A 14,521-nucleotide genomic window follows, 5' to 3' on the forward strand; every position below is an offset into this window, starting at 1 on the left:
TACCTCGTGGTGTGGCAGTCATGTTGTGCAGTTCATTTACTGTCTCAGCTCAGCCACTGAGCACATGGATGCGATCTTCAGTAGACCAGGCTTTACTCTGAAATGTTGCTGACTGACAGATTCCTCAGCAGCCATAGACTGGAGTGGCTCTGCTTATTCCTGGGTTGCGGTCTGGGTCAGTGGCTTGTTCTGAATGCCAGATGTTTGACTGCAGGATATACACAGCCTGCAGGACGCTGGGGTCGCCAGCAGAGGGCGATGTAGCCTCAATGGCGTCATAGGAATCTTTCCTCTAAAGGGGGAATTTAATGACCTGCCATTTGATCCTGTTAAAATCTCCTGTAATTTCTATGATCTGCAGGCAATTTGGAGTCACGCTGGTGTTAAGAAAACTTAAACACTGTACGAGTTGGGGTTAAGAAATTGCCTGTTCGCATACTGGAGATGCATTCTCAGGAATTATCTTTAGCATTTTAGTTCAGACTATTTGAATAGTAGTAAGTAGTAGTAGTAGTAGTAGTAGTAGTTTAGACGCAAAGTGTGTGAAATATATCAGAATAACAGTCATTATCACTAGAACAGTCACAGCCATCGACCATCATGATTTATATCACACCTTTATCACAGTATATTAAATCATTTTTAAGAAAAAAAAGATTAAAAGTGGTAGAGGATTATAAAACTGCAGACAACAGCATGAGTGACTTTATAACAGAATGAAAATGACAGCAACAACAACTAGCTCCTGTTATTGTTTTAAAATATAGGTACTACTATAGGTAACACTTTGATCCATAATGCTCATGCTCTGGACATGTTTTTTTATCAGCAGCTGTGAGCCCCATCCTCAACACATGAGCTTGTGTATACATTTAAGTTAGACTGATCATTTATTTTGCAAATGGGAGTCATATAAAGTCAAAGCTGCACCTAGTGGTTTAATATAACTAAGCACATTCACTTTACTTTACTTGAGTGTTTTCTTCTCCTGCCACTTTATACTTCTTCTCCACTTCAATTATTTACTTTACAAATTAAACTTTTTCTCTCAAAACATATGAAAATGTAGTATTGTGAAGTCACTTTGGGCTCTGGGTAATTGTGATGGCATTTCTCACTGTTATTTAAACTGTTTTTTGGGGGGATTTTCAGTAACAGAAAACCACGACATACAAAATTGAGACATAGTAGCATGATCTTCAGGCATGATAACATGGCATTTCTCACAATTTTCTGAATATTTATAAACCAAACAAACAATCGTTTAATTGAGAAAATTAATCCAAAATAAAAATGATCAGAAAGTCCTATACAAAATAGTTAACAATGAGCTCATCCTCAACCTATTAGAACAGTAAATTCCTGCTTTCTACATCTATGCATGATTAATATTAATCTAATAATAGAATATACATTGATCAGCCGTAACATTCTGAGCACTGACAGGTGAAGTGAATAACACTGATTATTAGGGTCATGATTCACTGATGCATGTAGGGAATGAAGGCTGGCCCATGTGGTCCGATCCAACAATGAGCTACTGTAGCTCAAACTGCTGAAACAGTTAATGCTGGTTCTGATAGAAAGCTGTCAGAACACACAGAGCATCCAGTTTGTTGGTATGGGGCTGCAGAACATTCTGACCACCAGGGTGCCCAGCTGGTCACAATGTTATGGTTGATCGGTGTATACAGTAACAGTATAACAGTCACATTTTTCTTCATTGAGTACTTTTACTTTAAATACTTTACTTTCCTGGTTATACTTTCACTCAAGTAACATTTTTAGTGCAGGGCTTTTACTTAATGGAGTCATTTTAGAGTGTGGCATTTGTACTTGTGCTTAAATAAAGGATCTGAATACTCCACTGACAACACCTAATGGAAGAGAAGAAAGGAGCAGTAAAGTTAAATGTGCTGTCGTCAAGGCCTGTTCAATAAGGCCTGTTCAATAAACACCCTTTGTGTTACTTTTATTTATGTGAGGAGTGGTTGCATTCACAGCTCTGTTCATTTTCCAAGGTAAACAGCTCATCAAGTGAGTAAAATCCACAGCCAAAGGCCAAAGAAGACAGCATCAATATTATAATAGAATATATACTGTAATATGGCCTGTGTCACAGTATTATTTACCAGACTGGCCAAGCTTGACTCACTGTATCTGCTATATAGACAGAACCTGCAGGTATCATTTGCTCTGTTTATACATAAGTAAAAACCTAAAGACAATGGACTATTTTTACTTTTTGTCCCACATGTTAATCTCTGTAAATGCTCCTTAATAAGATGCATCTTTTTTCTCCTATTTGTGTTCTTTCCCTGTGTGCTTGGATGGAACCTTAGCAGAGCACCAAAGAGATTGTCAGTTTTGAAATCCACCAAACAGGAGTGTATATTCAAAGTTTATATTTTCCATGCAAACGCTGTGGTTCATTTGGTTCAACGGTTCAATTGCAGTGTCTCCCTTGACACTGAAACACCTGGGGCTCTGTGAAGAGCTCGGATTAGAGGAAACTTTGATTTGTTTGTGGATGCCAGGATTCACGCCTGTGCTATTGGCCAGCTAAGAGCAATACCTGAGGTCAAAGCTAGATTCTCATGTCGGGGACAACCCGCAGACTATAGAGACTACCACACGTTTACATGGATCTAAATATCATCCAGGAGGTGCTCAACCCCAGTGTGCAGGCCCTCTCTTAACCCCAGAAGTGTAAGTTTAATTTTGGAGGTGGAAAACAATATTGCATTTAAAGGTCCAGTGTGTAATATTTCGGAGGATCTATTGGCAGAAATGATATATAATACTCATAGCTATGATTTCATTATTGTATAATCACTGAAAATAAGAATGAATGTGTTTTCGTCACCTCAGAATGAGAGGTTTTATCTACAGAGGGAGCAGGTTCTCTTCCACAGACTTTTGCTAGATGCCACTAAATCTTACACTGGTCCTTTTAGGATGAGTTGATTTGATTTGAGTTGTTTGGGGAGTAGACACTTCAAAAGATAGACAGCAAATTAATCAGTAACTTGCAATATGCAGTAAGAAATAATTGGTGCTGGGGGCTTCACTTTATATATTTCCAGCAGAATTGTATCACAACAATATTATCACATCATCTTATCTTTTTACCATATTCTGTTGCCTCATTAAATGATTCCAAGCTAATTATTATTAAATGTAATGAAATCAATTACAGCAATTTAGTTTAAAACAACAAGAGTTTTGTCTGATGTAATGCGTAAGAGCGGGACACCGTTCATAGCAATCACCATCAGTTAGATTTTTTTAATGTATGATTTTGCATACATATGTGCCATATTTCGATATATTAATGTCGGATTTTTTAAAGAATTAATATTCTAATATTGATTTCAACCATATCACACAGGACTAGACATAATCAGTCACATCTAGTTTGTGATCTGCATGGGAGAGTAGCTGGCCAACTCTAGCTCTGTTCTAGCTTCACTTCCATAACATCACTCCCAACTTTGTTCAACATGGCCATTGGCCAAAACTATCATCTTAGAAAGGTGCAATCACTCCCAGAAGGCACCTCACAGGTAGCCTCAATCCTCATCCAGCAGGGGGTGTTGAATCTCAACAGCATAAATTGATTGAAAAACATTAACTGAAGTAATAATGCCCTACTGTCATCTGTCATCTGTCACACTGTAACAATGCACTACTTTGTCTGGCTGATGTACAGCATGAGAGAAACACATTCACAGCCTCAGAGAGAGAGAGAGAGTGCGAGAGAGAGAAAAGTAAAGAGCAAAGGCATGAGTCAGGCAGAGTCAGGAGAGAAGTTGAGAGGCGACAGAGGAAAAGAAAAGGGAGGGAAGAAGAGAAGGAGGGAGGGAAGAGGAGAAGGAGGGAGGGAGTAGAGCTGGAGTCTGGTAGAAGGCTGCTTCTGTGGCCAGATGTGAAGCTAAGCAGACAGTTTCAGCTCTCCTCAACAGTGTTTCTGCTGGATTTGAACCTTCTGATCAGTAAATCTGCTCTGGATATTCTAAGGGAAAATGTACGAACGACACAAGCGAAGGTACAGCCTCTGTGCCAAAGGAGAGAGAGCGGTAGACGTGGTTTTGATAAAGGTAGGCTACCTATCTGCACTCTCAAACAAAGTTGCTTGGTATGATGATACTGCTACTGCTATGGTAATTACAGTCATTTGAACAGAGAGCTTTGAAAACACAGTTGTTAAGTGCTTCAAACAGATAAAAAATAATGGCAAAAGCAATAAAAACTAGGTAAGAGATATAAAAGCAGGACTGGAATCGTAAAAGTGAACCATTAAAGGGAGGTCAAAGATAATTAATGACATTATTACACGGAAATAAGTCCATTAAAGAGTTTCATGAAGTGATTTAGCAGCTTAAGCAGATTGTTGTGAAAGGCCTTATCACAGTTACTCTTAAAAGCTGTCCAGAAAGCATTATTTCTCGAGTAAAACATAATCATAACTGTCACAAAGTGCTTCAACATGTTTGGGCAAACCTGTAGTCGTCTGCCAAGGATGTTGTGATGGGTTTTGCTGTGTTGCACCCTGGGAGATGATTGCATGGTTGTTGATAGTGGCCCTCCAGACACAGAGTGCTGATTATTTTGGGGTGGAGTGCGGTTTCTAGATGTACGTTGCCTTGGGTATGCTGTATGTGACACCAAGACAGATGCCTGTACTCTATCCATCTCTGTGGAATAACTGTGTGTGAAACTTAATGAGGCTCAGACAGTTTAAGGTCTTTCCGGGATTATTTGGTCAGGATAATGGGCACTTGTCTGAAAAACTATAAAGCTAAAAGAGAATATAAAGTCCACTGATGTTCTTAAAATGTCTTGTCCCACTGCAAAGTTGGGACACTTCACTCTCCCTCGAAGCTCCTGTTACTGTACTATTAGTTCTGTGTCAAACCATTTGAACAGGGTGGAATCTTTCTAAATAGGATCTTTATAGCGCCCCAAAGCACTATTTAAAGAGCAAATGGCACAACATATATTGCTGTTTTTCCACTGGGCCTTGGATTTTGGTTCTGGCTGTAGGACAGCAGTTGATTCTTTTATTTTATACTCATGCAGGTAGTTAAGTTCATGAGCATAGTAGATATTTGTATCAGATGTTACTGATTAAGAGATATCTCCTGACAAGACAGGACTGCTTTTATTCTTATATATGATCATATTCTTTGTGTTGTGGCTCTGCTCTGTCCCTCCTGGTTATCAAATTACCAGCCCCCACTTTTTTAGTCATGCTAGCAGCATGGTTGGTCAGCACACCATGTTAGTCCAGACTCAACAAAAATGTAATGGATAAAGTTTGGTACAGACATTGTAATAACTCACGTAATCTATCTACTGGCTTTTCATCCATTGCTGTCACCAAGTACTAAATAGCAATCGGCACGCTAACATGCTAAGTTGAGATAGTAAAAATGGTAAAAATGTTATAATCAACATTGTCAGTGTGGGCATGTTAGCATGCTAGCATTAGGATTTAGCTCAAAGAATCAGTGTGCAGCCTCACAGAGCTGCTAGCATGGCTGGAGACTCTCTTAGTCTTGTTTTCTTTGTGAAGTCAAATAGCTGTAAACTACTCTAGAAGTCTGATTGTTGGCAGCTCGGAGTAGCTGGATGCATATGTTTACTTTTACAATCTATATATCTTATCATTGTGTCATACTGATTGTCCATACTGTTAATTTTACTATGTTGGTCTGTTCTGTACGCACAACATCTATTGCATGTACGTATGTCCATCCTAGGAGAGTAATCCGTCCTCTGTTGCTCCAAATGTTTCTTACATTTTTCCATTATTATCTGAATTCAGTGTCTAAGTGATAGAGAGCTGTGCAGATTGTAAAGCCCCTTGAGGCAATTTTGTGATTTATGATATTGGGTGATATATATATGTATATATGTATATGTATATGTATATGTATGTATGTATAAATATATTTATATATATATAAATGTACTTGACTAACTATAAAGGAGATAATAATAGAATACCGTTCTAGAATCTAGACTAAACTTTTAGCTTATGACTATCAACTAAACAAGTCTAGACTGATTTAATTCAAACTAAGGCCGTGACTCAAAACTGAACTATTTCCTACTGCTTGATGATTACTAGCTATAATCTAAACTAATATTCACCAACTGAACTTTTGAGTATCACGTATAAACTAAATATGGACATACACAACAGTACCTACAGTACGTCAAGGTAACCGTCATGCTGTCTGCTGGTTGTGACATCCAAAAGCAGAGCAGATCAGACTGGGAGGTACTCAGAGGAAAATAATGTATCCATGAAGTGGATTGCTCTGGTATATGTAACACCTCTCTTTAGTCTTTTGTCACTTTCTAAACTTGTTCCTGATGTCAGCTCCTCTTTTCACCCAAGGGGTGAAAGAGCTAGGATGACTGTGTGTGTGTGAGAGAGAGTTAGAGTGAAAGAGAGAGAGAGGAAGAGGGAAAGAAAGTGAGAGAGATATGATGGTGTGGGAAAATGGTAGTGCCGGGCTAACGGTTTCCTCTGGCCTCAGATGGAAACAGGCATTTGGCCAAATGACTTCATTCCAACCAGCGTTTCACATCCCAGCATCTCTCCTGGCCTGGAGTCACAAAAACACATCATCACTCCACTTACCAAGTACAGTAACTGTGAATAAGCCTTTATACTAACTGACATAGTACTACACTATATACAAGCAACGGGCTGGGAAATAACAAATCTCCATTTTCCTTTTTTTGTGTACTTATTTCCTTCTTTAGCACATTTGTAACATTCCTGATCATTTTATGGTTCCAGGACTAGTTGTTCCCACTCTATTCAAAGTTCTGCAATGTCTGACTCTTGTTCTTTTTGGCGCTATATTGATGATCTACGTGTGAAGATCATTCTACTGTTCTCAAAGGAAATCCTTCTGAAAAAAACTATCCGGTTGTGTTTCAGTTATCAAAAAGACAGGCCTTCAACCAGGTGAACAGATACAATCCTTCTCCACTGTGCTGAAATATTCCCTGTCCCTGTCAGCTCCTCTTGTGCACTATTCTGTAGCTGACCGTGACCTCTCTGTGAAGGGAGGTTAGAGAAAAGGATTGCAATAAGCACCTTTTTATAATTGGTTTTGAAATATATAATAAAATCCAAACCAAATCCTGTTGGGCATTGTCTGACAGGTGATGTGTTTGCTTTTATCTTGTTTATGTGATTGGTAAGTTGAGTTCAGTGCACCTCCAGGGTGCAACAGAGATTAGCCTTGCCCTCAGGTCTGCTGCCAGCCACCCTCAGGGATCACAACATGTATACATACCTGGCTGGAAACAGTCATTCAGTCAGCCATGGCATCCTTCAATGCTGCGGAACCTCTCTGGCTGCCTGCCTGTTTAGAAAGAAGGCAGCAGTCCAAGTCCTGCCTGCCCCGGCATACACACACCAGCCCGCCTTTTTATTTTTAAACCAGATGTGTTTTTACTGGGTACAGTTTAGATTCCCCCGACGCTACAAATATGCACTGGGCTGTTCAGACTCCGGGTTGCCAGTTTTCAGTGGGGGGATCGGGTCTTCACTTGTTGGCTGACTGACTGGTTTGCAGGCCTGCTAACTGGCTAGAACACTTGTTTGATTGTGTATGGTTGGCTGTCACATTGTGGTTTGTAATGAACAAAACATTCTTACCTCTTCACCTCTACTGATCTCACTTTAAGTCCAACCCTACTTTTTCCTTCATCCATAGCACTTTCTTCAGGAAAAGTTTGCTATTTTAATTTGCACACAACTCAACTGTTTTCTGGTGATGTTTGTAGCCGAAAAGTCAAAGTTAGGTTAGGTAACTGTCAATCTCAGTGGGTGTTTTGCTGGAGGAAAGAGTCACAAAAATGACTACAATGTAAGTGGAAAGTATCTGTCTACAGTAAGGCTGCGACAGGTTGTTGTTCAGAGACACGAGGTCAAATGTCCTTAAGCAAATCACTGACTTTTGTGGCAGCTTCACGGTTGCTATGCAACTAGCATCACTGAACTGAGTGAGGAGTTATGAGTTGAGAGATGAAGTTAATGCTGTGATTGAAATTGGAATAGCTTCTATTTTCTCCAGACTAATCTCATAATGTCATGTGGTCACCATTGGACCAAATGATAATAATAATATGGCAAAAATAAACATAACACAGAAGTAGATACATAACGTGCACGAAGGTCAGGTACCTTCACACTCCATAGGAGAAGTATCCACTTCATATAATCAGTGTCACAAACACACTCAAGCTGTTCTGGTGGCTCTTGGTGTGTGTAAACAGTCTATTATAACACTTAACTGCCGTTTCCTTTACTGTGGCCTTAATCTGCATTTTAGTCAGGATCCTTTGTTTCTATTTGAAGTTCTGCTGTCACTGCTCTGCTGTAAAGTCGAGCCATGTACCCTTTTGTAATTTGTTGCAACACTGGCAATCATTTAAGTTCTGAGCAGAACCTGTGCATGCATTTATGTGTCTGTGTTTGACTCTGTGTGTGTGTGTGTGTGTACTGGCGCCCTCTGTGACCAGCTAATCTTTCCTCGTCAGCGTGTTTGTTCTCTCTCAGCGGGCTCTGTTTGATATCTGAACACAGCTGTGAGAAAAGAGAAAGCCTGTGTGTACTGTCTGTGCACGCAACTGTGTGTGTGGGATGTTGTCGTGTGCATGTGAGACTTGATGAGTGAAAAAAGAAGCATTCGTGTTTGTAATGTGTGTGTGTGTGCGTGCGTGCAACACTGTTGGCTGATGGATGTACATGTACCTCCCAGTTGGTATGTAACTGCCTGTCACTGTTTGTAGGAATCCAAAAGTGTATGGTCACAGTAGGCACTTTAAAACACACGTGCGGACACACACACACACACACACACACACACCACTCCCAGACCTGGACAACAGAGCTCAGTGTTTTCTGGTCTCAGTAGTGCGCTCTGGGACAGTTCAGGCTAGAAACTGAGCTCAGCCCCCTCACCCCCAAAGCATTCTGGGGTACGGTCGACCTTGCTGGTTGGTTGGGACTCACTTGTGCTCCTCTGTCTTAGGTCTTTTATTTGACCTCCTGTCTCTTTGTTCTCGATTTTCTCAGTAACTGCTGTGTATGTGCTACAGTGTGGTTCTGACTTCTTTTCCACTTTTTATTTGTAGCGGCCTTTGTTTTTGTGACATTGTCTTATAGAGCATAGGTTGGCAATTTTGAATGTGGGAAAGGTGGACTGGAAAAATGCGAACCCTAAATTGAATCAAAAATTTTTATTAAAATTAAAAATACAATTTAAAAAATCAGTTGCAGCCCTGTTTTTACTCCAGTGCTATCTTTCCTCAGCTATTGTTCTCCTTGCTATCTCATTCAGCCAGAAGCATAAATATCTACTTGTATTAGTCTTCTCTTTACCTCACACCAGGAGTAGTCTACTTCTCAGTGTCACATAAACATACTGAACTGTATTAATGAACCAGATGAGAACACACTATAACAGTGTAGTGTGACTGAAACTCAAGAGTTGACTTGATGGCTCATGGTGGAACAGCATCCTTGTTTCATTCCTCTTTCAGATTAAATGTTGTGGCCTATAGGGACCTGTTTATACTATGTCTGGAGGTCCCTTTGTGCAAGTCTTACACAGTCAAGTTTAAAGGGCGTGCTAAAGCCTGTTGATCTAAGCCAGGCTTAACCTGGGTTTACTCGGGTTAAGAGTTAAATGGGAAGAATTAAGGAGGGTAGGAAACGGACTAAAGTAGGAAGAAAGGAAGGAACAAACCATTGAAGGAGAACAAACCATATACATCTTTAAAGGCGGTACCATCTATATTCAATTACAGTAGCTTCAGCTCAGTTCAGAAATCACTTGACCCCTAATAAAAGCCAACCAGACTTTTATAATGAGGGTCCCTGCTGAAGAGCTTGGTCTTGGCAATCTGGCTTTGTTAATGGATTATTAATCTGTTTTTAGTTTACTCAGTTTGTATGAGGGACACATTCAAAATCAAAGCTCATCATCTTTATCTGTGTGTCGTTGATGGAGCTCATTAAAACACAATGAGCTTCTCTGAGTCTCTGTTAGCTTCACATTCAGAGCTGTCAGTCAAATCTGCATAGCTTTGGCCAAACTGTTGAAGCTTTTGTGTTGCCTGCTAAGAGGGGGGGTGTCTCTTATCGGTTTTGTGCTAGAAACCAAGCGTCTCTTGAACACACACACACACACACACACACACACACACAGCACACACACACACACACACCTGCAACCACCCTCACACACTCTCACACACACTTCCACAATTCTCACATCGGCTCACCAACAGCCCACCACACCAGCACACAGCAGCGCAGCACTTGCTCGACCACACTTCACAGCCTCTCAAACATCACACACACAACACACACACACACAGCTGTTGTATAGACATTCAGACCACAGAGGAAGCAGAGCCCCAGCGTTGTGAGTTTTCAGCCAACCACAGATCTCTGTCAGGCACTGTGAGTGTGTTTGAGTTGGTGTCAGTGCGACTGTGACTTCTGAAGGCTGAACACAGACCAAAGTTAGATCTTTCCAAACAGTTCCTCTAGAGATGGAGCTGGAGCATAGCGACGAAATCCGATGAATACTCTTAAGTCTGCTGTTATAAAGAGCGTCTTATCGTCGCCTCCCATCCTGTGTACCGAGCAACATTTCCTAACTGACACGCTGGTCTGCATCATTATTTCTTTGTGGGTGATGATCACATGTTGCTGAGGCTGATTCAGTGTCTTCCTGTTCCTCTGTAGATCCACCGAGACAGAGAGGCGTCGTTCCATCTGCCCTGCAACACTCAGCACTCAGGTAAGAGTTACTCTCTGCCAATCTAACCTTTCTGGTCAGAAAGGGATGTGAATACAAATGGCTGTTTTTTTCATTCAAGAGTATTTATGTGTATTGCTGTAAGCTACACTTGTTTCCCATTACGTGCAGATGTGGGTCATTAATGCATCAATGCTTATGCTGAAGGATGCTGTACATTTTGTCCTATGAAGCCTGTTTGTTTAAAGTGATAGCAAATGGATGACTGGTGACTTTTCAAACAGTCTGGTTGAAGTGACACAAAGCTTCGTTTGAGCTTCAGCCTTTAGACAATACTGTTAAAACATAGCAACATCTGCCATTTTTTCTACTCAAAAGAGGAAATTGATCAGACATCATTTAGCTAGTCTAAAGTGCCAAGACACTGACCAAAGTTAGACTTAGAAGCCAGATACTGGTATTTTTGGAGTAAAGCCACTGATAGTATTGTTGTGTTGATATTTAATATCTTTGGTTATTACAAATAATTTCAAGAATTCAATAATTCACTCTCGAGTAAATTTGGGGTTTTGTCCAAGAGGAACATTTCTGAAACAGCACATAAACCATCATTCTCTAAAACACAGACATATACTATAAACATGATGTCAGTAGTAATTAATGTTAATAGCTAACACAAAGGTGATAACTGTTGTTCGTGTATAACTTTAAGGCTAAACTTGGTCTAAAGTTGTTGGTTAGGTGGTAAATTATAAATTTGACTTCCTTGTGTGCTGTATTGGTAATAGAACTTGACTGAATATTTTCAAACGTTGTGGGAGATTCTCAGAGACTACTAGCTGTGGTGGTGTACTTAAAATATCATATATATAACCAGATTAGGGAAGTTGGCTAAAAGAAGCTTTTGCGTGTATGAATCAATGAGTTAAAGTTTGTGTTGTTTTTGACTCTTTTGGACACAGTTGTTTGTATGTAACAGCATGCAGACAAGGACGTGGATGCATACCACATGCATGGAGATGATGTGATGCATATTTCTGCCAGCTGCGCAGGGTGGTAACAGTTGGTGGTTTTCCACTTGACCCTTTTTGTATTCCAGTTGACCCTGCAGCGTTTTTGGAAGTGACCAACTGAGCTAATTAACATTAGTGACGTGGTGTTTCAGAGAAACAGCAAGATTCAACACTGTTGAAACCTGGTGGTAAGAGAGTGCTGTTGGCTCAGCAGCAGTGTGTTAAGCTAACCACAGGTTATTCATAGTTAAACATGTCAAGACAGTTTCTTTGCTTTTTATGTGTCTTACAAGTGTCTTTTCTTCACCCTGGTTTAATTTAAGTTTGTGTCTGTGTTATCTTTTGTAAGTGTAAATGTGTTCATTTTTCAACAAGACTAAGACTATATCCAAGCTAGCAGCTCTCACGTCGCTATTGTTCGCTTACCTGTCATTGCAAAAAACTGTTGATTGTTGCCGTTGCAGCTGTGGACATATTTCAGTCAGTATATGGGGAATGAGAAATCTTAATCTGAAAAATGTTAGATGTTGACTTACAGTATATATGTACGTAGCAAGATAAGAAAAGAAGGATTGTTTGACCTCCATAAGATGAGTCTGTCTGCTGAGAGACCAGTCTCAATAAAGAAGACCAACAGATCGATGAGCTGGATCAGGCTGAGGACAAACTGCCTTTTATCTGTGGTGGAAAACAGATGAAACATCAGTCTGTCAGATAGGGAAAGAGAGAAAAGGGGTTTTAAAGGATGAGATGAAGACATTCAGAGGGAAAGAAAGAAATCACAAAGATGGAAAGAGTAATAATAATGATAAAGAAAGAAAAAGAAAAGTGTCAAACAAATAAAATGGAAGTGTGGGATTCCCTTTATAGCAGCTGAGACAAGTCGACCTCACTTTGTTTTTGGTAGAAATATCTATCTCTCTCACTCACTAAACTCATCCAACTTCTGGTTATTTATTTATTCAGGTTAGCAATGGACGATAGCAACAGCAGCCACCATACGCTCATACCAGCTCAACAGAATGAACTACAAAGCCAAATACCTGCAAAACTAATGGCATTCACATCAGCCTCACTTGTACTTTGTGTTGTGATGGTGAGCATAATAAACACAATACCTGCTCAGCATCAGCATGTTAGCATTGTCATTGTGAGCATTTTAGCATGCTAACATTAGCATTAGATCAAAACGCTGCTGTGTCTAAGTACAGCCTCACAGAGCTGCTATGGCTGTAGGCTTTGTCTTATTATCATGTAAGGAATAGTATATCAGTGAGTGAGGGACTGATTACACACATGGCTCAAAACTCAGAGGACTCCAATACTTGGTTATGGAATAGAATAAAATCTACATGATAATTGTGATTTGTAAACCAGACTGGTTTGTCAGTGCCAAAGGTCAGTGTAAATGGGTTGACAAAGGAAAGTTGGCTTGCATAACCAGCCAGGTCAATGTCAGGGTTGAGACCTCAGAGATAATCTGCTCTGTTGAGGGTTACAAGTATGAGTCAGTGTGTAACAATATTGTGTGGCCAGTTCCTTCTTGGATTTTTATATGTATATGTCAAAATCAAAATCCTTCTAAAATTAAGTGCTGTATTGTACAAAGTTTGGACTTACAAAGCTATATAAAGCTAATAAAATGTATAAAGATAGATACAAATCTATGAGCTCACAAAGAAACACCAAAGCTTGTTCATGTGTACAGATGCTGTGTGTTGTCTGTGGTGTACGATTGACCTGGATCTGGATCCCATAATATGGCTGGTTAATGTGTTTTTGTAAGGCCACAGTTTGGTAGCTTGCCTGGCTGCCTGTGGTTTGCTAGCCTATGTTGAGAGTCATACTGCTGCTTTAAAGTGTTGTTTGTAATGTTGCATGATATTGCATTTATCATGGGGGAAGCCGAGTCCTGTTTAGCTCTACTCAATTTACTAACCCTTATTTATATAGGAGGAGACACGCTGGGTGTGCCTTGAAAAATAATACGGTGAAAAGGAAAAAAACAAAGATATAGGAGTAAATGGTGGTTGTTACATGAATCAAAGTGAAGGTTTAAATTACAGTTTGGTTAAGTAGTGTACTCTCTCAAACGTGTGCAAGGATGACAGCAGAGGACATACTTTTGTTTTAGTAGAAAAATGGGAGGCTATAGGTCTGCTGTATTTCAGCAGAACTTTTCATTATACGTTTAAGTTGTGTGAACATTTTTGGTTTAATTTTGTGTGTTGTTCAAACTAGAGCATTAAACAACAGATGGTAGGGTGGTAGCTGATCATGAGCTGATTCAGTTTAAATAGTTACAACAACCACACAGCACACCAGGTTGCTCTGCTTGGTGCTGCACACTTCAGCCTCATTTCCACTGCACGGTGCGGCTCGACTCGACTTGTCTCACTTTGGGTACCAGGTGCTTTACTGGATTTCATTTTCCACTCCAGATAGTACCACCTCAATATAGACGGGGTTCTTAGCTGATGGTCTTAGCGACGGTGCAGGAAATGGCATTTCAGCGGGACACAAACACAAGAGGATGCAGGATGTCCACCACATGCATGTGGTGATTCTAGTGATGATTCTTTCTGACCAGTCGGTGGCTGCAGTGTTTTAAGTGCTCCGCTTGACCGAGGTGATACCACAAAAATATCCACAAATTGTGCTAGTATAAAACCAAAAAAGAGCGGCTTCAGGTGAGCCAAACTGAGC

General features: G+C 40.2%; 1 protein-coding gene across 9 annotated transcripts in view; it reads left to right on the top strand.

The window, feature by feature from the left end:
- LOC118321253 (A-kinase anchor protein 13) overlaps positions 1-14,521 on the top strand; it is a gene marked incomplete at its 5' end in the record, with an annotated part of 98,360 nt that overhangs the window by 41,130 nt on the left and 42,709 nt on the right. For all 9 annotated transcript variants that reach the window (XM_035652491.1, XM_035652492.1, XM_035652493.1 and 6 more), the window contains 1 exon segment: positions 10,790-10,844. In XM_035652491.1, coding sequence (XP_035508384.1) covers positions 10,790-10,844 — 55 coding nt within the window.

The sequence above is a fragment of the Morone saxatilis genome, unplaced genomic scaffold (genome assembly GCF_004916995.1).
Source record: "Morone saxatilis isolate NCDOM2014 unplaced genomic scaffold, NCSU_SB_2.0 Contig11, whole genome shotgun sequence".
Classification (NCBI taxonomy): Eukaryota; Metazoa; Chordata; class Actinopteri; family Moronidae; genus Morone; species Morone saxatilis.